Source organism: Thunnus thynnus, chromosome 23 (assembly GCF_963924715.1).
Source record: "Thunnus thynnus chromosome 23, fThuThy2.1, whole genome shotgun sequence".
Taxonomy (NCBI): Eukaryota; Metazoa; Chordata; class Actinopteri; order Scombriformes; family Scombridae; genus Thunnus; species Thunnus thynnus.
In genome coordinates this window covers 12,560,715-12,580,848 of record NC_089539.1, presented here as the reverse complement: position 1 = coordinate 12,580,848, position 20,134 = coordinate 12,560,715, and the positions used below count along the sequence as shown (strand labels likewise).

Genomic DNA, 20,134 nt, shown 5'->3' with positions numbered 1-20,134 from the left:
AAGCAGAGTCACAGACAGCAGGATGAAGCAGCTGCAGCTACAGAAACAGCAGATACCTGCTCAGCCTTCTCGTCATCACCTCTGACACTCAGCGGCGGTCTTCACTCGGGCCTCTGATCCTCCAGGTCTGATGGCTCCACAATGAGGATGAGGATAGCACACTGGGTGAGTATATAGTTTCAGTTCAGCATCATGCTTTTTCCACAGCTGATCCGTACTGAAAGGTTCTCAGCGATCACAGCGAACGGGTACGTCGATAATTCTGTGACATCATCAAGAGATTTGGGTCAGTGGACCTGATGCTGCTCGTCAAGTAAATATGCACTTGTGTTTATTTCATAGTGCAATGTTATTTTGTTAAAGCTGTTTTTAGTTAAGTCACGTTTATTTTGCTTGTCTGTGTTTTGTCTTGACTGTTAGTGTTGACTGCGAAAGAAGATTCTCTGAAATGAACAATATAGTAACGCCACTACGGACACGACTACAAAACAACAAGTTCTCAGCACTGACGTTTATTTCTTTGGTTGTGCCTCCTTTGGACCAGTGGGATCCAGAAAAATATGTCGAGAAATGGTGCTTAAAAGAAGGTCAGAGGATCACACAGCCTGTCCACAAAGAAAACAAGTCCACCAGAGCTCACAGTACAAATCAATTTCGGAGTTATTTTGAGGTGATTCATTTTTCCCGGCTGCACCACTACACCAGATCTTAGGGTTCCCCCACCAGCAAAATCCCACTTTAACCCCTGTCCAAAGCTAACAAAATACACCTACCAGCAAGCTGACTGGTTACCCCTTGGCTTTTGAACAGATTAAACAAATTAGATAATTTTAGTGATCTTTAAAAAGGTGCTGATAGGCAGAGTTTTTCTTTGCCTTTGGACAGAACGAGGCTAGCTTCTTCCAGTCTTCATGCTAACAGTTTCCTTAATGTAGCTTAATTTATGGGAGGTTTCCTTACACATGTGCTGGCTTGGCTTGACTCGGTTTGACTCGGCACATCAGTCCAGCGCGGCAGGGATTTTCATCTCCATTGCAACCAAGCGGCTAAACTGATTAATCGAGAAAATAACAATCAGATTAATTCATGAAAATCGTTAGTTGCAGCCCTTCGTGTGAGAGTGGTATCAATTTCTCATCTTGTTTTTGTAGTTTGGGCCATAGTTTGTTTCAGTGATAACAACACTGTTCTCATCAAGTTCATTCCTGACATCTAACACACTTAACACAAGCAGCCAAACGGTCAGAGAGGTTTTAAAGAAACAGCCAGGTCACCCAAACTTATTTGGATGAGAAATAAAGTAAATAGGTGAAATTATTACCCAAATTGTCTGTTGTAAACATCCATCATATTTACAGATCACTTAACTTGCCGTAGTTGTGAGCACGCACAGTTTGAGTTTGACCTCTTACCCTGAGGGAATGTGTCATAGTGATGTCAAGATCTAAGAATTCACTTTGTTGAATACAACATTATAATGACTGATAGAAACGATGGCCAAAACTAATAAAAACAAGACTTGAAATAGGCCTAAACCACAACTGTTCTTTAAAGATTTGAAAAACAGGACCTTCTCAAGTGAAACTAATCCTGTCAGAATACTGCAGTAGTGAAAAGTACCATATTGCTTGTTCTTAGGTTGGAAACAGAAATGCAGACAACTAGATGAATATGCCTCTATCTCACTTTGTTTTTTCTCTTTTCATCTTTCTGATTTCTGTCTTTCTTGCTCCTTCCCTCCTCCTCCCTATTATCTTATAAAAGCTCATATCATAATGGACAACACTAAACAACCCCTACACAACTTTCAGTTGGAGGCTCCTTCAGCAGGGACCGTTACAGGAGGTCATCCCTGCCCACCGCAACAACCATCTACATGACTCCCCTCTGTGCCGAGAAAAGAGACTCCTCCACTGGATGACAATGCACAATACACATTTTACATTTAATTTGCACTTTAATAGCAATAGCTATTAGCTTAGCTTTTTTATTTAGTACAGTACTTTTTGTATATGTGATAGATGCTGTAACACTTTCCTTTGAGGATAAATAAAGTTCTCTCTACCTGTCTATCTATCTATCTATCTGTCTATCTATCTATCTATCTATCTGGCTCAGATGGTTTCTAACAGAGACAGAAGTTAAAGTTTATCACTCAATCTACTTACCCCTCTAAAGCTTAACTACATGTCTGGGGCAACAATAAAGACAGAATGAAGACACCAGGAGCTGATAGGACTCAAGTGCCTGAAGGTTGAAGGCTCAATGCCACGCCGACTTAGGAACCAGTGAAGCAAGCATGTGTGTGTTAAAATCTGTATGAGATAGAAAACTGCAATATTGCAGGCCAATGTCAAATTCTGTGTGTGCGTGTGTGTGTGTGTGTGCGTTTTGTACTTGCACATCTGTCCTGGATTGGACTATATAACCATCACCCAATTTATTACTGAGTGACAGAAGTGAGGTTGCTTGAGTGGTGTGTGTGTGTGTGTGCAGGAGGTCTATATGCTAGTGTTTTTTGCGTCTGTGTATGGATGTGTTTCAGGGTCTTTGTGTGTGTGTGTGTGTATCTGTTTGTGTGTTGGCCTCGGTGGTGCCAGTCAGGCATGACAGGAGGAGAGAATTAAAAGCTGTGGGCGCCAAGAGACCTTCTCACATACCAATGGGGTGTGTGGGTGCGTGTGTGTGTTTGTGTGTGTGTGTGTGTGTCTGCAGAGACTGACCTTCTCTCCAGACTAGTGTCACAGACGGGTGGCTTTGGTACTGGCCCTTTGGCTTTATGGAGGCCTGCCTATGGGCAGCGTATACTACCGTCCAGCAGAGAGTTTAAATGCGAGTGTGTGTGTGTGTGTGTGTGTGTAGGTGTGTGTTTGTGTGTGTGTGTGTGCACGCCAACTCTATTAGAACAAGCTCTTCCCGTACCAAACCAACCCCACATGGATTACTTCCTTACTGTCTCACTCCCACAATATTTCTTATTCTAATCTCATGTTGTTCTGAGCTGAAATGTCAAAAACGTGATTTAAATCTGGAGTGCAGGACTTTTGTCTCCCCCCTCTGGTAGTGGGAGTAAAGAAGGATGCTTAGCTGTGAGTACAAAGACAGTAAAAACAGATATGTTTTAACAGTCCACCGGCCCAAAAACATATTTTTTGATGGCCCACCAGGATTTGTCCCAGTATGCCCAAACTGTTGCAGCTGTAAAACAGTGGATAAATTGTTTTGAGCGTCACACGACCCCGCGAAATGACTCGTTTCACTATCACAATTTGATCCATTCAGTCCGATAACCTTTGGAAAGTCCAGAAGAGCCACACGATTAACTGCCAAATAGCCACAGGGAACGTCGCACCTGACATGAGATTTAAAAACTCAGTGTACTGTGAAATACAGAGAGATTTATCTGGCAGGGATAGGCTTAATCAGCGCTGTGTGAACTCGTTCGGCAGAAGTTTTAAACTCTCCTCTTGTTAATAAAACTTTTGTTTAAATTCGGATCCGGGTGGGAAACAACATGGTAATCTGGTCTACGTTGCAGTATGAATCTGATGTAGGGAACAGACCCTATTCCCACAACTGTTGCCACCACCATACACAGATTTATCAGTCTTGACAGTCAGATAAGAGCATGTCCTTAACAGCTGAGTGAATCTAGAGGACAATACGCTGGTCAACAGGTAGACTACGATAAAGTGACATCAGCATCCAATCCCTGACTTGCTAATCTTTACTGCAATTGACGCAAAAAAAAGCCAAGAAACTAAGGAAAAACACAAAATTTGGGATAAGATGATGGATTGAAAGAGGGACTGTAAAGTACAAGTAAGCTCTGCACTGAAACCTGATGAACTTGATTTTAAAATAATTATCATCTCAGCACATAGACATAACGTTTGGACGGTCTGAAAACCAGTAATAAAAATCAAACACTTTTAAAATAATGAACAGATGGGCAGAAACTGGATTAAAAAAGCAAATTATTAGAATCCTTAAACACCACACGCTGTATTATTTTATCTCTCTGAATGTCAACACTAACTAATCAAGAACAGACCCGGTGAGTGAACGAACGAGCGAGGGAGCGGGCGTAGCATGTGAAAGCCGTTTCCCCTTGAGTCTTTACCTTCTGGTGAGGTTAAACTATACTGGAGGACGACTGATGAATTTTTTAAAAAGCATGTGTTGTCCCTCCTTCCTTTCCACACGTGCCACTTCCCTGCATCCACCCACTCATCCAGCGACCTATGAAGCGACGCTAGAGGCCAGAAATGAGTGTTATAAAAGGGAAACGTAGGCTAATGTTACAGTCTGTGCCAATTACCAAGTCTCTGAAGTCAGGGTCCGATTTGTGAAAACACAAAAAGGCGTTTTAAACGTTTGCGTTTCCATCTGTGTCATCTTACAACAGTCTGCTGCACCTAAATGAATAATAGACTTATCAGGCAATTAGTAAGAGCTCACTCACACACGGGCTTCTACTTATTGTTCATTGTCTGCTCATTGGATCTCATGCTCGATATGCATATGTTGATACAAGACACTTCTTGATTTTAAACTAACCCTCTCTGTGGTCGTGAGGCGGCTTCGCTTTGTATTCTGCTCCACTCATGCACAACCTCTCTTACATACATATGCACAGACCCGCTCTCAGTGCTCTCTCTCCTCTCCCTCTCCCTCTCCCTCACACACACACATACACACACATTTTCTCTCAGAGCCTCCATAGGCCCAATTAGACACCCATAATTACTGCCAGACAGGAATGAGAGGACGGAATAGAAAACAGCATCCATTTTTTAACCCAGACTAGATATTTCATTGCATTAACGTCCCTAAACATGACAGACAGCGAGAGAAGAGATGAGAGCGGAGGAGAGGGAAGAGACGTAGAGGGAGGAAAAAAGAAAGAAAGAGAGAGAGGAGCAAATTAGAAATGCGCGTGAGAGATAGAGGGAGGGAAAGAGTGCGTCGGAGGAGGCGGCAGATATTTAATGGGTGTTTATGTTGTTGAAGTAGTTAATTTAGAAGAAGCAACATAACCATTAAAAATTCATGCATCACACACACACACACGCATTAAAAAAAAAAGGAAATATTATGAATAATCCTTCAAACCTCATGGACTAATGCGAGTACAGCTACATTATGAGTAAGTGCACATACTGGCTGTGGAGATGTTGCGCTGGGACTTTCTATTTCTTTGAGTGCACGTCTAATTTTCTGTGTTTTTTTTTCTAGAAAACACAGCAACAGGGAGGAAGAGAGTTAGCGGCAAACACTTAAGCAAGAATGTCACCACCTCACCCTGAGAAAATTGGTGATTTTAAAAAAAAAAAAACAGCATAATTTCGACTAATTTGCCTCAAAATGAAACCAAGTGAGGCAGTAATGTGTGGGAACTGCTATTTCTCTGAAGTATCCCCAGAGAAACATTTAGTGCTTGTTGCGCAGCCAAAACACGGACAGACACGGAGCCAAATATTAAAATATCCAAAAATAGAGGAAATATAAACACTGAACATTTATCTGCTTTATAGATATAATTAGGCACCTTGCCAGGCTAATAAAGCGGTTGGAGTGACAGCCCTGAAACTAGAAGGTCATAGATTAACTGTTATGGTCAGTGTGTCTATCAATAGCTGTCCTTGAGCAAGATGTATTTTATGCAATTAGCGCTTTGACATTCCAGCTCCTCTGAACTATAAAAAAGTCCACGCCGTGCTGTCACCTTCATAATGTTATGACAGTATTTCCACCGTTACACTGTATCGTCTGATGGCTCACCCTCACAAGACCCATCAACGTGTCCAGAAGATCCAGGAATGTATCACATTTTATTTAATGTAAAAGAACTAGTGAAAATTGTTGGAAAAAAACATTAAGGATAAAGTTTGGGTGGACATCAGATGATAATAATGAAACGCTTTGTGAAAACTTCTTTGATTTACCGTTTATAGTTTCTTAATTACTCCTCGGATCCGTGGCTGCAGCATAATCAGCACTTCTATTGTGTTTTTTCTTCTCTACGGTGTTTATTCTGTCCTCACCACAAGCAGAGCTGGTTTATTGTAACATACTACTGCACCAGTAAGAAACAACAGGGGTGGTAAATACTAGTAAGAGCTGAAAACAATTACCGTCACCGATATCTAACAGGTGGGTGGTCTTTGTCTCATCTTTATGCCACTCTCTCTTTCCCTCTTTTTAAATGAGACGCCATGCCAAACTCCACTGTGAAATACTACAGATGGCCGTCGCCTTGTCTCACGACGACATGACTCGAGACATTTTCTGAATGCTCGGGGTAAATTCAGCATTCAGTGGATGAGATCCGCCAGGCAGCACTCATTTCCGTAAAATGTCAACTTGTATAAATTGGCTGCATAATCTCGGGTAGTCTTCTTCCGCTAAAATACAGCGTGTGGGCGGCGGCGAGAACTAGGAATCCATTTATTAAAAGTTGACATTTTACCAGAATGCTGGAAGTGTTGTTTGATGGAACGACAGTTTACCAGTGGACACTGACGATTAAGTTATGTACGGTTTTGATAAAGTCATTCCTTAAATCGTCATTTACTCTTAACTACTTCATTAATTCAATTTCTGATGCGTGTCTGGTGATTTGAAGAAGCAAAATCTAGCAATTTGACCATCTTGAGAAAAAAAAATATAACAGGCTCTGAACTGAAATTGGTTTGGGCTAAAATAAACTGAAACTGAACTGACACTATTATTCTCACACACAGAGAGCTCAGAGAATTGACTTGTTTTATATTCACTCTACTATTTTTTTAACATATGCAAACCTTCCTGGCAGAGGTTAGAATGAGGTGGCAGCTAATGTGAAATTGTAAGAGCAGTGAAATATGTTGGTTATGGCAACACACACACACAATCAAACACACACACACACACACACACACACACACACACACACACACACACACACACACACACACACACACACAATCAAACACACACACACACACACATGCATACTCAACCCTTGATTTCTCTGGCTGCCAAAAACTTGCTATGGCAGCAGAAACCTGACAAGGGCTCAACTTGACATGTCTTCCTTTCTCTTTCTTTTTCCTTCCGTTTCTCTTTTTGTTTTTCGGCATGTCTCTCTCAAAGGAGGATACACACACACACACACAAACACTGCGCTGCCTACCAAAGAAGCGTGTGAGCGCGTGTGTCCGTTTATTTCGACATTTCAATCCCTATATGTCTCTCAAATTTGTGTGTGTATAAGCACGTGTTGCTGTCTCTGATTGAGATGAGCGTCTGTTTATGTATGAGCACATTTCATCAGAGTGTGTGTGTGTGTATGTGTGTTTGTTATACCCTGAGAATCATACCTCAAGGCAGTCTGTTATCACCAATAGCCTGTTAAATTAATCAGTACCCCTCAGGCCTCTTGATCAGACCCCAGACACACACACACACACACACACACACACACACACCACTCATATCTTTCACAATATTGCAGAGGCATCACTCACTAAGTCAAACTGCCCCAACAGCACCCCATGGAGAAATACTGAGAACAGGTGAGAGATTTATAACGCACACACTCACACATAAACAAATGCATTCAGACACAAACACACAGGAATTGAAGCTTAACTTTGTAAAAAAAACAAAAAAAAACAGACTTACTGTTTATTATTTCGCTATGAATTGTTGAGCAAGAAAAGAAGAAAGAAGCATAAGACCAAACTTAGAAAGACAGGAAAGAGCCTCTACTGTATAGGCAAAAAATATCCAAGTGTGTGTAGACAGTTATCACGTGTTTCAGTATTCTTGTGTGTGTGTGTGATGTGTGTTTTTCTCTGTGGAGAACAGAAATACATGTCACTAGGTTAGTTATGAATACATTACCACTGCTACCAGCACAGAGGGGGAGGAAATTACTGTGGAGCCTGTGTGTGTGTGTGCGTGCACGTGTTTGTGTGCGCGCGCACACACACACTGCAGCAGTGTAAATCTAATTCCTATTTCCATAATGGCACCTCCGACTGAGAAACGCCCGTTCCTGTTCCCTCTCACTTTTTCACACACACACACACACACACACACACACAGACAGATATATGAAAGCACACAAATATATTTGCCCCCAAAGAGTCAAAAACAATTCAAATATCCTCACTCTCATAAAGTACATTGTTCAGTGTCACATACACAAAACACCTACAGTACCAATACACACACACAAACACACTGAGGAAAAGGCACAGCTGAATTGTACCTTTTGGTATACAAACATATACAATCTGTAAGTACACCTAACCCGACAATTATGTAACTTTTAAGCTGCATTTACCTTCTTTTGGCCACTAGGGGAGAAAAATACAAGCTGAAAGATTACTCTTGAGTAGAGATTTCAGCACTACTTGTGAATCCTTTCACATTAAAGTAATATAATTCACTATTAATATAAGAATTATTGATTGATGACAGTTTACAACAAAACATGTACCATTAAGAAAAGTCAGTGTGCAGACTTCTTTTCATTCTTCCTGTTTTCTCCCCAATATGGACTTCCGACTCCCACTACTGGAAAGCCGTGGGCGAAGACAGATACAGTGATGTAGATAAACAAATCACAAGGAGCTGCTAGTCTACAAACACGTGATCCCTCACCAGCCTCCCACCAGCCAACGCTGCCAAACGTGTTTCATGGGGCTGAGCCGAAAGCACAGCTGCCAGGAACTGAATCACCGTCTCTAGTTTTTACCTTGCACCATCTGGGCAACATAGTTAATGTGCTACCTTAAGAAACTTTAATGAGTGTACTTTAGATCAGCCTGAATTGGTACAAATTTGTGCCGTGAACTACCAGAAACAACTTGGTACTTTTATGGTGGATGGAAAAGTGTGCATCTGGTCTTAAGAGAGCTTATTATGTGCTTATCATGACGACTACATGTTTCACTATAAAATCCTCCTATACATTTGTTTCAGAGTGTGTACCTGTGCAGAGAAAAATCTCCCCTATACAGCTTTCCTCTTTGCTTCCCTCTGTGCTAATAGCAGACATTATTCACAGTAGACTTCACAGTAACGCCCTGTTGTTTACAAAGGCCATGTGGTTTAAAACTATTAAAACCAACTCTTCACTTAGGCATAATGGGCCTAGTCCATTAGTAGCACAATAGACACACGCATGCATATGCACAGACGGGCTTTAAAGTAGCCTCCAGGCTGTAACGACCATCCTTAGTTAGCAGGGAAGACGTTTGTACATTACAAGATGTACACCAACATGTGCAGCTTGACAGAGCTGTTAAAGCCAGACTGAATTTCTCCATCAGGGTGCCTTACATAGAGATGGAGTTTACCTGTTGATTGTCATAGCACAAGCACAACACCAGATGGAAGTACTTGCTTTATTGGTAGAGAGTGATGTGATTGTGGTGACACAGTATGCACCAGAAATGGCTTTGCTAGATTGCTAAATAACTAGAAGACGGCAGAGTATCTTTCAACTGGTTTCCTTCACCAACGCTACAGGCGACAGAAATGATAAAAAGGAACTACTAAGTAGACTAAGCAGGATGGTAATAACTTCTGCAGCCTGCATAGCTTCTATGTGATGCATGTTGCATGTTGGTGACAGCAGGCCCATCTAATAGAGCTAAGAGGTGATGGAGGTACTACAAAACCTTGAAACATGACTAGAATTCAGCCTGATTAATGCTTAAACGTGTTTGTATTACCCTGTTCAGAATAAACCACAGTGAATGGATCAACATATACACTACATTAGTGCTCAATTCAGATTATTTTCTGTAACACTATATTTCAAAATGTTTTTTTGTTTTTTTTCCATTGACCCACTGCCCCCGCAAAAATCAAGTGTGAATGCTAAAAACACTGGTTCAATTGTGAAGGGCAAAAATAATATTTTAAACAGTTGAGCGAACATGCAACCCTCACTGCGGGGAATAGACATGCCAACAAAACACTGCCACCCCACCCCCCAAACAAATATCTTCTTTTTAAAGCGTGAATTCCCTTTAAGCTAGCCAACAGAGCTGCCCCCAATGGGACGCACAGGAGTTCAAAGCATGTTTCTGTGTCTTTTGAAGACAGGCTTTTACTTCCTCTTTCCCCCTCTTAGCAGTCTTTTAGTAGCAGACTTGAGCTGACACTGAGCACCACCTTTAGCTCCCCGAACCAGAAATTGATTCTTTTTAGGTTATTCCCATAGCTTGTTCAATTGAGTTTTATGTGTGCGTCAAAAAGTAAATCGGGTTGCTGCGATTTTTTACAGCCCTTTTTTAAACATTTAGGCATGCTACTAACATAAATAAATCTTGTTTTCATCCTCAAAATAAATCATGTTTAGTTGACAGCGTTCACAGCAGCGGCGGCGCCGTTATGCGGAGGCAGAGAATGCAGAGAATATATGGAAACATGATGAAATATAGCCGGTGCTGCCAGTTACGGCGTATGCAGAAATCACAGCTTTCTCTCAAATTCTAATCTACATATTAGCTTTGACTTTTTGACCTTTGTCTTTGAGCGTATTAGTCCAAAACCTGAGGAAGCCCTTCATTCAGCTGTGTTTGTTTTATGTGTTTTATTCCTGAGGATCCGCAGCGACTTTCTCACAGAATAGTAGGGCTTAGATGTGCAGTGTTCTTATCTAGTAAGATAACCCTGAACACTTAACCTTCACTGGATTAATGAGTTTATGGCTCTTGAATAGGAAGTTTTCAGCTCTCCTAAAGTCCCTAAAAGTTCCCTGAGTCGTGAGCTGCAGTTTTAAAATAGATTTAAATAAAGATAAAGAGCACAGCACTTTTTTTTTTTTTGGATATTCAGGCGATATGATGTGATTTTATCATAGCGTTGCCTCCGTCTGCAGAGCCTCTGACACAAAACCGAGAAATAAAATGACAAAATGACAGCCGGCACTGTTTGGATTGCACCAGTTGGACCATTAAACAATAAACCCAGTGAAGATTCTGGAGCCGCACCAAGAGGTTTTACTTCTCTATATAACTATCCCATAACCACAACAAAACGGCAAAAGCGTGTGTCTGAGTGTCTCCCTGCTCGAGCGTGCATACATGTCTGCCTGTGTGTGTGTGTGTGTGTGTGTGTGTGTGTGTGTGTGTGTGTGTGTGTGTGTGTGTGTGTGTGTGTGTGTGCGTGCACCAAACACATTTTTCCGTGCATAAACCTTGGCAGGTGTCCAGCTCCACTTGGACAGAGCTCAGTGTGAGAAAGGGAAAGACTTGTCTTGTCTTAGTGGTTAAATCCCCTCTGAGACGGCGAGTGAAACACGCTCCGAGAGTTTTATGTATTGTTACGAAGCTGCTTTTTTTATGGAGTTAAGCAGGGGTAAGCACCCCCAAAAGGCTTTCTCAATCGCCTTGCCAACAGGTATTATGATACAAAGGCTTAAGTTTGCTGTCAGACCATCAGGAGAAATGCTATGTCAACTGTTTGCAGAGGATTAGGCGATTGCCATTAAATTAAATTAGCCATACTACATTAGGATTGGTTGAACAAAACACTCAATAAATTAGATAAGAAATCTATCTGTCCATTTATAAGTTGTACGCATGCAAATTCAATTATTGGCACAGAATTACGTACATTTCAATTCCAATTATGCAAATGCAATTTTAAATTGGCTCAACATGAACTCATCTGAGCAGTTAATAGAGTAATAACTTTAAAAGAAGAGGAGAAGTTTTTTTAATAGAATATCTTTTCCTTATTCTTTACAACATTTTCTGTGTATTCTACCTTTGTAGGGTTAGTATATATTGTTTCTGCGGGACATAAATATTAGACTGAAGCAGAAGATGATTTCTGCTTGAAGTAAACAACATCAGTCAATACAGTCTTGTCAGCACCACTCACATTTTCCCCAGAACTGACAGGAGTAGTTCAACCAAAAAATAAAAATGTTTTCTTATATACCCAGACAGGTTTGCACACTTCCATAATAGCCATACTTCCAAAGTAATGAGTGGCCAATAGTTTGTTTTAACATGTTGAAAGCTTATTGAAGCAAGGGATTGTGTGTTCTCTCATTATCTCCTTGATGTTATCCCTTAACTATGCTTCCAATTTTGAAATCCAGCTTTAGTCCAATAATACAAATAAAGACTGACTCAAAAAAATGGAAGGACAGGAGGAAAACCAACCTATGGTGTCTTATTTTACACTAGTTGGCTACTTAGCTCAACTTTCTTATTTTCAAGTTATGCTATGTTCTTATGTTGAAATGCAGGGCTGTGTAGAGACCTTTAGAGGGGCAGCAACATAATTTATAGCATAACCTGCTGAATTATAGCATCCCGTATTAAAACAGAATCTAACATGGAATATTACAACAAACCGTATCATACTATATCATTGTCCCCCACCAAGTATTTTCTTAGTATACAGAAATATATAAAGTGCCACAAAGCTTATAATCTGATACAGGAATACTAGAAAGACTGAACACTAAAAACATTCACAGATCTAAAAGTGTAGGTTCACATCAAGAAGTATTAATGCATGTAATGCACTCTTATCTATATGCATGACATACAAAATACAGTCTACAAGGCTGACATGTTAACCGTGTTATTCTAGTTACTTTTAGTATTTAAAAAGACTTAATCCTAGTTAAATTAAGCGTATTACTCAATATACAACTCAGCTTAAAAACAAACAATGAAGAAATTCTCACAAGCAAGCAGCCAGACCTACTGCACACTCATTCACAAATCACACAACATCAACAGGTGATTGAACAACTCAATTAAAAACTGGATCAATTCCAACTGAATCAGACTCTTTGCTTGAGTCCAGACAGCTCATTGTGACGTTAACTCTTCAACAGCTTCAGTGTCCAGCAAATTAATTACAGCACATTATATGATCTCTGCTGCATTCTTGTTAAGGAGATAACAAGCCACAGTGAAACATTTCACCATCAGAGAAGAAATTAGCGACCAGACAGAGAGAGAGAGAGGGTGTATCTGACTCACGTTATCTGATGTCTTCTTTCTTTCATGGAGATGAAGTATCCACGTCATAACGTCCCGCTGCATTTGTGGCTATTAGTCATCTTGTTTGTATGTTAACCAGTCTGATATTATTAGCAACGATGACAAACAAGCTAACTCTCCCGTTTGTTTCATTTAAATTATGTTGTTAAATTTCTATTGTTGACGAGAGGAGCTCACTTCAGAGTAGCAGCACGCCACCGTAGTCCCGCCGCCGGTCCATCCTGGATACATCCATGCCTGGACAGCAGAAATCCTTCTTTGAGTTTAGCGATGTGACCATCGCCATCTTGGATTTGGCCGTCGCCATGTTTGAGTTTTTGAGCCAGAAGTGACCATATTTGAACGAGAGGGCGGAGCTGACCATAGCGCTAGCTGTTAGCTTGGTTAGCACGGTGCATTTACAACCCATGGTTAACAGTGATAGTGATGGTGATAGTGCTAGTGCTAATGCTAATGCTAATTTTCGCTAGCGAAAAACAGGCCTAAAACCGTTAAAACAAAATGTACTCGCCGGAAAAACTGATCATCCGATTCATTAATGGGTCTTTTATTACAACCAAACGCTGAACAAGACTTTTTTAGGCGACCACAATGTTACAATTACCTTAAGTGAACTGAAAACACACTAAACTAGCAGCAGCTACACGCAATGGTTATGTTACGTAACCAACGCTGTCGCCGTGGTTGCGACTTATCAATCACAACGTAGCCACGCCCTAAAGCATACGCCGTCTATTTTACTCTAAATAGGGCCATAATTTACAAAATGAACATCATGCTGTATTGAAGAAGACTTGAAACCGGCAAGTGAGACCATAAACTCATTAGGAAACAGTTTACTGAGGTAATAAATCAAGAGAGAAGTAGGGTTATTTTCTCATAGACTTCCATGGAATCGGACTTCTTTTTGCAGCCAGTGGAGTCGCCCCCTGCCGGTCTTTAGATAGAATGCAGGTTTTTGGCACTTCCGCATTGGCTTCATTTTGCAGCCCCGGAGGTTGTTTATCTCCTTGCATCGTCTGAAAGCAGCCCGTGACAGAAGGCCTTCGATTGCGTCGTGGCCGGACGTGCATGGAGGCAGCTTTAATTGTTTTTGTTATATGTCAGTTAAATCTTAAATTGCAAGTGTTTAATTTGTTTATTTATTCATTTACACTAAAGATGTATTTATTTTATGTTTAAAGAGAAATACAGTATAAGCCTATCCTGTTGAAGACGAGAAGCTATGATTTCAAAGCGTACAATGCATGACTTTATTGAAAATTTTCGGGCCTACTGTTTTAATTTTCATCTAAAAATGATTCTAATCATAAATTATTTCATTTGTTAATTTATTCTTCTTTCGATTTATTTATTAGTTTTTATGTTTAAAGAAAAATAAAGTCGGCCTATTATGTTGAAGAGATGTCAGAATTTATATTAAACTGTTTCATTTGTTTATTCACTTACACATTGTTTTTAATGTTTAAAGTGATTTTTTTTTTAAAATGGCTATAAGAGCTTGATTTAAACAGAAATACATGTGTGCTGCCTGTGTCATTATTCCATCAATTCCATATGGTAGCCCAGCATTATATGTCCGCTATTCAAATAGGCCACAATTCAAATCTTGCATCATATGCAGCTGTCTTTCATTGATTTTTAAACGCTCAAAAATATGTTCCCATGACTCTGTTGCATTTGACTATGTTAATGTGGTTGAAATCATCACTGAAACTCATGCCAATGGATTTTCTGATTGCCAGATATGAAAAAAAGGAACAAATAGTCGAATCTTTGTATTGAAAAGCAAAATCTGATTTGACTGGCAAAATTCTGAGTCGGGTACAGCACTAGTAGTTGATGACATGGCAATCTGTGTTTTGGACTTCAAAGCATTGAAGTAAAAGCTTACAAGGAGTGTGTGCAAATAGCAGTACTCTACCAGCACAGTCCTGGTGGGAGGGACTTGTGTCTGGGGAAAATTCAAAAGCTGGTGAAGTAATTACTCAACATGTTGTTTAGTGTCAGAACACTTATGACACACTTTATAACACAGTTATGCTGCACAAGAAGTTTGGAGCTATTTAACCATCATTTTCTGGACTTTTAAACAATATGTCTCTAGAGGTAGGTAGAGCACAAAAAGTAATTTAAAGAAAAAGGGTGTTTATTAAGAAATAAATAGCCTTACAGACACCTGGTCAGGTGTAAAAGGTTTAAATTTCAGGCTCTGTGTGTGTGTTTAAAAGAGAGAGAACACAGGTGTTCAGCAGGGAGTCGTTGCTGTTAAGGATGCTCTTTGAAGGTTAACCCTGACTAAAGGAGAGGCTAAAGCATAGAGGGATTTGAAACAAACAATCACACCAGGAAACACTCCTATTTAACACCGGGCGACTGGGGGGCATCAGCACCTTCGTGGTTTGAAGAGCAAGCCTGTGATCAAAATGTCACCAGTCCAAATTTTCAGAGCAGCTGGTAGCATGTGGTTTGAAAGGACACGATGTCCCATAATATCAAAATCAAAAGGATCATCGCTCGACAGATTTGATCGTCCTAGTGTAAATGTTCTCTTTTACGCCACACATTTAATCACAGGTCTCACAAAAGTAATTGAACCTCCCGGTAACTCTGGACGATGCCAACAGGTTATTAACAGGTGTGATAACTGTGTGTTATTAACAGGTGTGATCGTTGGTGTGTTCACAAACAGCAGTCCGGCCTCCTTGTGTACACATGCAAATAACAAAAGCGTCACCTAAATTAGAAGTCTCACTGTTTTACAGCAGAATTTCCAAACTGGTCTTTTATGTATTTTTTCCTGGGCCTCAGCAAACCTTATGGTTTGTGCAATGACATCATATTATGTTGCCTTTGTTGTATTGTGATTGACAGTCTGTTGCAGAAGTGCAATAAGAAGTGCAATAAACTATAAATAATTACAAATAGAAACACCGGAGTGAACTTAATGTGACACAGTAGATATCCTATCAAAGATATTTATATCTAAGAACTGATATCTGGTAACTGTTGTGTGTATTCTCTGTTTGTGTGTGCGTTTTTTCTTTGATATCTGTCCTTCTTTAAAGTTTTCTGTCTATTATCCCACATGTGTGTGCATCTTCCTGCATTCATACTGCAATTGATCTGCGTCTCATTTTGCCTCCTCTCCTCTTTTCTCTCCACCTCTGCTTTACTCATCAGTTTACCTCCTCTTCTCACACCGCCCGGTGTGAAACTAATAGTACAGATTGTAATTAATTACGCGAGGTCATATGAAGCTGCTCAGCGCGCTCCTGACACTGTAATTTTTTAAAATTCGATTCGCAGTCACTGTTGTGAGATTCTCCACATCAGTCGTTGACACCAGGGATGGCTGCTTGTACTTTGTATCTCTGGCTTGGATATTGGCTCATTTATCCAACTAAGAAAACAAATCAACACGCTGCAGCAGACGGAGTTGTTTGTTAGTTTTGCTAATGTTTCCCTACAGACAGGTTAAGACTGCATGAGGTAATTTAATGAGTTGACAAGGCACCTATTTATGAGCTCTTAATATTTTGTAATGTAAAAATACTGCAGAAAAGATAATGATTCATCACCAGTTCTACAAACCATAAAAAGTATAAGGTCAGCCCAGAAAATGGACTTTACTGGAATGACTGGAAGACATTGGAAACAGTTTTTGTTTCCACATGTTCCTCTTGGTGCTTCCTGACGGACCAGAACATATCAACGCTTTTCTAAATGTCATCCTAATTATCATGGACGGCGTGCTGAAATATCAAAAATATACCAAAATACCAAAGCCTCGAGGTTTTTCCTCATCGTGTAACCCCTCAAAGTCTATCTTCCGCTCTCAGAGCCACATTAGAGCTGGAGAGAAGTCAACAGGAAGTCAGGCTGAGAGAGTGTTTGTGATTCACTGTGACTCACATCTGACTGACAGACAGACTGACAGTGGTGAAAACTTTGCTGACTTCAAAGAATAACTACTTCTATGCCTACCACTTCTAGTATTACCATTACTACGACATCCATTACTAATAGGCTTGTTAAGAAACTAATGCTACCTGCATTATAAGGCTTTTCTTTCATCTGTTCATCATCCATTTCTATATTGACAATTTTGTTGTAGCCCCTGATACCGAGTTAGAAAATGACAGAGAGAGAAAAAAAAGCACACAAGGAAGAGAGAGCAGGCAAGCATAAAAACTTAAACAGAAACTTACATTTATTTGCTCAGTATTTCATTTGAGTTACTTACTAAATTAAATACTTTTTAGTAATACTGAGTTACTGTCCTCACACAGATTTTATGTACTGCTGAACACTGAAAGGTGATGATACGTACATGAGGTCTCATGTACTTAATTCCAAATCAGTGGCCACAGAAAGTTAATTACCACAGAAATAGCCTATAATAACTTATAAAGATACACATTTATTACTCATCTCTTTTTGCCAAATACCACCAAATGTGCCAAGGCCCAGGGGTTGGATACCTCTACCCTAACCGACTAATCCTACACGTCCACGGTTCCTCCCTACAGGTGTTTTCACTTAATCCTCCTGATTAGACCTCCTCTCAGGACACTGTGTACAGACTGTAGCTGATTAATACTTTCCTAAAGCTTTGCTTATGCTAGCACTACAAGCTCACACAGAGGCTTTTTTGTCCGTAGCAGTTTTCTCTAAACACCGGGGGGCTCTACTGAAAAAATTATCACATGAAACAGCAAGACATTTGTTCACCATTCATTATACAGTCCAATATAATCTGTTGGCCATTTTATACTGTAGTGTTGTTTGAATGCCTAGTGAGAATTATGACATCCTATATATATAGTGGACTCAACTGACTGGTAGTGTACAATCGATTATCTGGGAGTCAACTACCATCATGCACTGTACAAAATGAGTTAGGTAGTGTCAAATTCATTTTTACAAGCCATATATGATTTCAGACACAGCCAATAGATGCACTTAACCTTTTTCACAGCATCATAAATAGCACAGGTAGAATAAATAACATCAGGAACAACTGCGTTACATTTAGGTAAGCCAGTTCCAGGATCCTGGTACATTATATGCTGGCTCACTGACATAGCTTACTGGGACAATTAATGAAAACGATGTTGTTAACATTATTAGTAACACATGTCTATTTCCAGCATGACTCCCAATTAAACCTGACCGAAAAAACTAACTGAAAACACCTGTGTAGGTGTGGGAGGCCTTTAGACAACTACCTACCAACCAAATCTTAAGTTATTAATGTTTTCTGATGCTTTACAAGGTTTGTTTACATCATTAATGTTTGCCAGGGCTAAATTTTGAAACTCCTCAACTATGTATGAATCTAATTTAGGATGAACTTGTTGAAAAATTACAGAATGCACCTTTTTTTTTTAAAAAAAGGGAGGGCTGTCAGTTCCATAAAAAGAATAATTAGTCCCCCAACTAAAATTTGGCTCTTTCTTTATCTATAGTACTGTTGTACATAGTATGAATGGTCAGTGAGGGAACAATATGTGAATTTTTGGACCCCAGACTGCAACACTTTGATTTTGCTACATGAAATGTTTGTAAAAACCTGATTTTAGGGGGGGGGGATTTGTATCAAGACAGCCTCATTAAACATAATAGTGCAAGAGAGGGCTGTGATGGAAGTGCAGGTGTTGGGTTCTTCTACATACTTGAAATGAGCAGATAATGACTGAATTGTTTAATCTATTCCTTTTTAAACATTTACTACCAATGATATAGCTCTGGACCATATAACAGTATATTGTCCTAATAAAAATAATATGAATGCACATAAAATAATAGCACTGTGTAACTGACTGCACTGCACACTTATATGCACCACCTATAAGCACTACAGCTGACCTTCCCTCCGACTGTAGAGGCAGGAAGACAAACGGTTTGGACTGTAATGGCTTCTGTTGGATTCACTAATGACAAAACTGGCCTTTTCACTGGATGCGCATCCTTTACTGTACACAAGACGCTCTGAATAAACACACATATACACACACACAGAAGGTTTCAGCTATTTTAAATAAAGAGAGGGAGAGAAAGTAATAAAGGAGAGGAATAGCTGAGTCACAGATCTGCTCCATTAACTAATAGCATGCATGTCCCCCCACCCTCCAATGTCCAGTACTAAGAAAGAAATGTGCAAATGAAAGGAAGAGTGAACGATGCTAATCAATACTTTAAGGTCCTTGCCACACCTGTACTTCACCTTATACATCTCTGCCTGCCTTTTACTCCCTCTCTCTTTTAGTTCCATTCACTTTTCTCCCCTTTCTGTTCACCCCCACCTTCCCTCCAGCGCTCCATTACCGCGGCTTCACACACACAAAAATAATTTGGGGTAGAGGACAGAGAGAGAGAGAGAGAGAGAGAGAGGCAGGGAGATGAAAAGGGTGAAAAAGTAAAAGAGAAGAAAAAAAGACAGAGGGTTGAGGACTAAGAGGAGTAATAAGTTTGGTGGAGAAGAGATAGAGCGGGAGGGTGTGAAAGAGAGAGATAGCGACAGAGGGAGGGGGGAAGAGGTGATGAAATAGCGAGACAGAGAAGAAAAGGAACCCTGGAGAGAAAGAGAGGGAGATGAAGGGATGCGGGTTGTGGAGGTGAAGTTGGATCCAGGGGTGGAAGAGATAAAATGAGGGTTTGATGGAGGGAGGTGAGAGGTCGCGCTCTCCTCTCTTCTGTCAGGGATGTGATTATTCCAAAATACACATCTCTATCTCTCTCTCTCTCTCTCTGCGCATCACTCACTCATCCCATCTCTTTCGCTCTCCCGGCGTGTTTTTTGTCCTCACTGATCCCCCCCCCCCCCCTTTTATCCCCGTCTTTCCTTTCTCTCTTACTCCCTCTATCACTCATCCCTCTCTTCCCTGTGTCCTCCCTTCCCTCACTCTTTTCTCTCACTCATCCTCTATACATAATTCAAGCTGAGATTCCAGCATGACGGGCGTGGCCATTAAAAATACATGGGGACGCTGCGCCGAGGCCGTTTAGTGCTGCCTTACCTCGGAAAAGAAGCGTCACTGGCTAGGGCAGCGAGGGCAGAGAGAGGGATGGGAAAGGGGGAAGGAAGAGGGAGGATG

At 40.4% G+C, this 20,134-nt stretch overlaps 1 protein-coding gene across 9 annotated transcripts in view; it reads right to left on the bottom strand.

Moving 5' to 3' along the window:
- Positions 1-20,134, bottom strand: part of grm8a (glutamate receptor, metabotropic 8a) — a 301,421-nt gene that overhangs the window by 261,985 nt on the left and 19,302 nt on the right. The window contains exon 1 of one of the 9 annotated variants that reach the window (XM_067581370.1): positions 13,014-13,707. The exons of the other annotated variants lie outside the window; for them this stretch is intronic. Coding sequence (XP_067437471.1) covers positions 13,014-13,076 — 63 coding nt within the window. The 5' untranslated portion in view covers positions 13,077-13,707. Of the gene's footprint in view, positions 1-13,013; positions 13,708-20,134 lie in introns of those variants that run through there. 9 annotated transcript variants of the gene reach the window in all.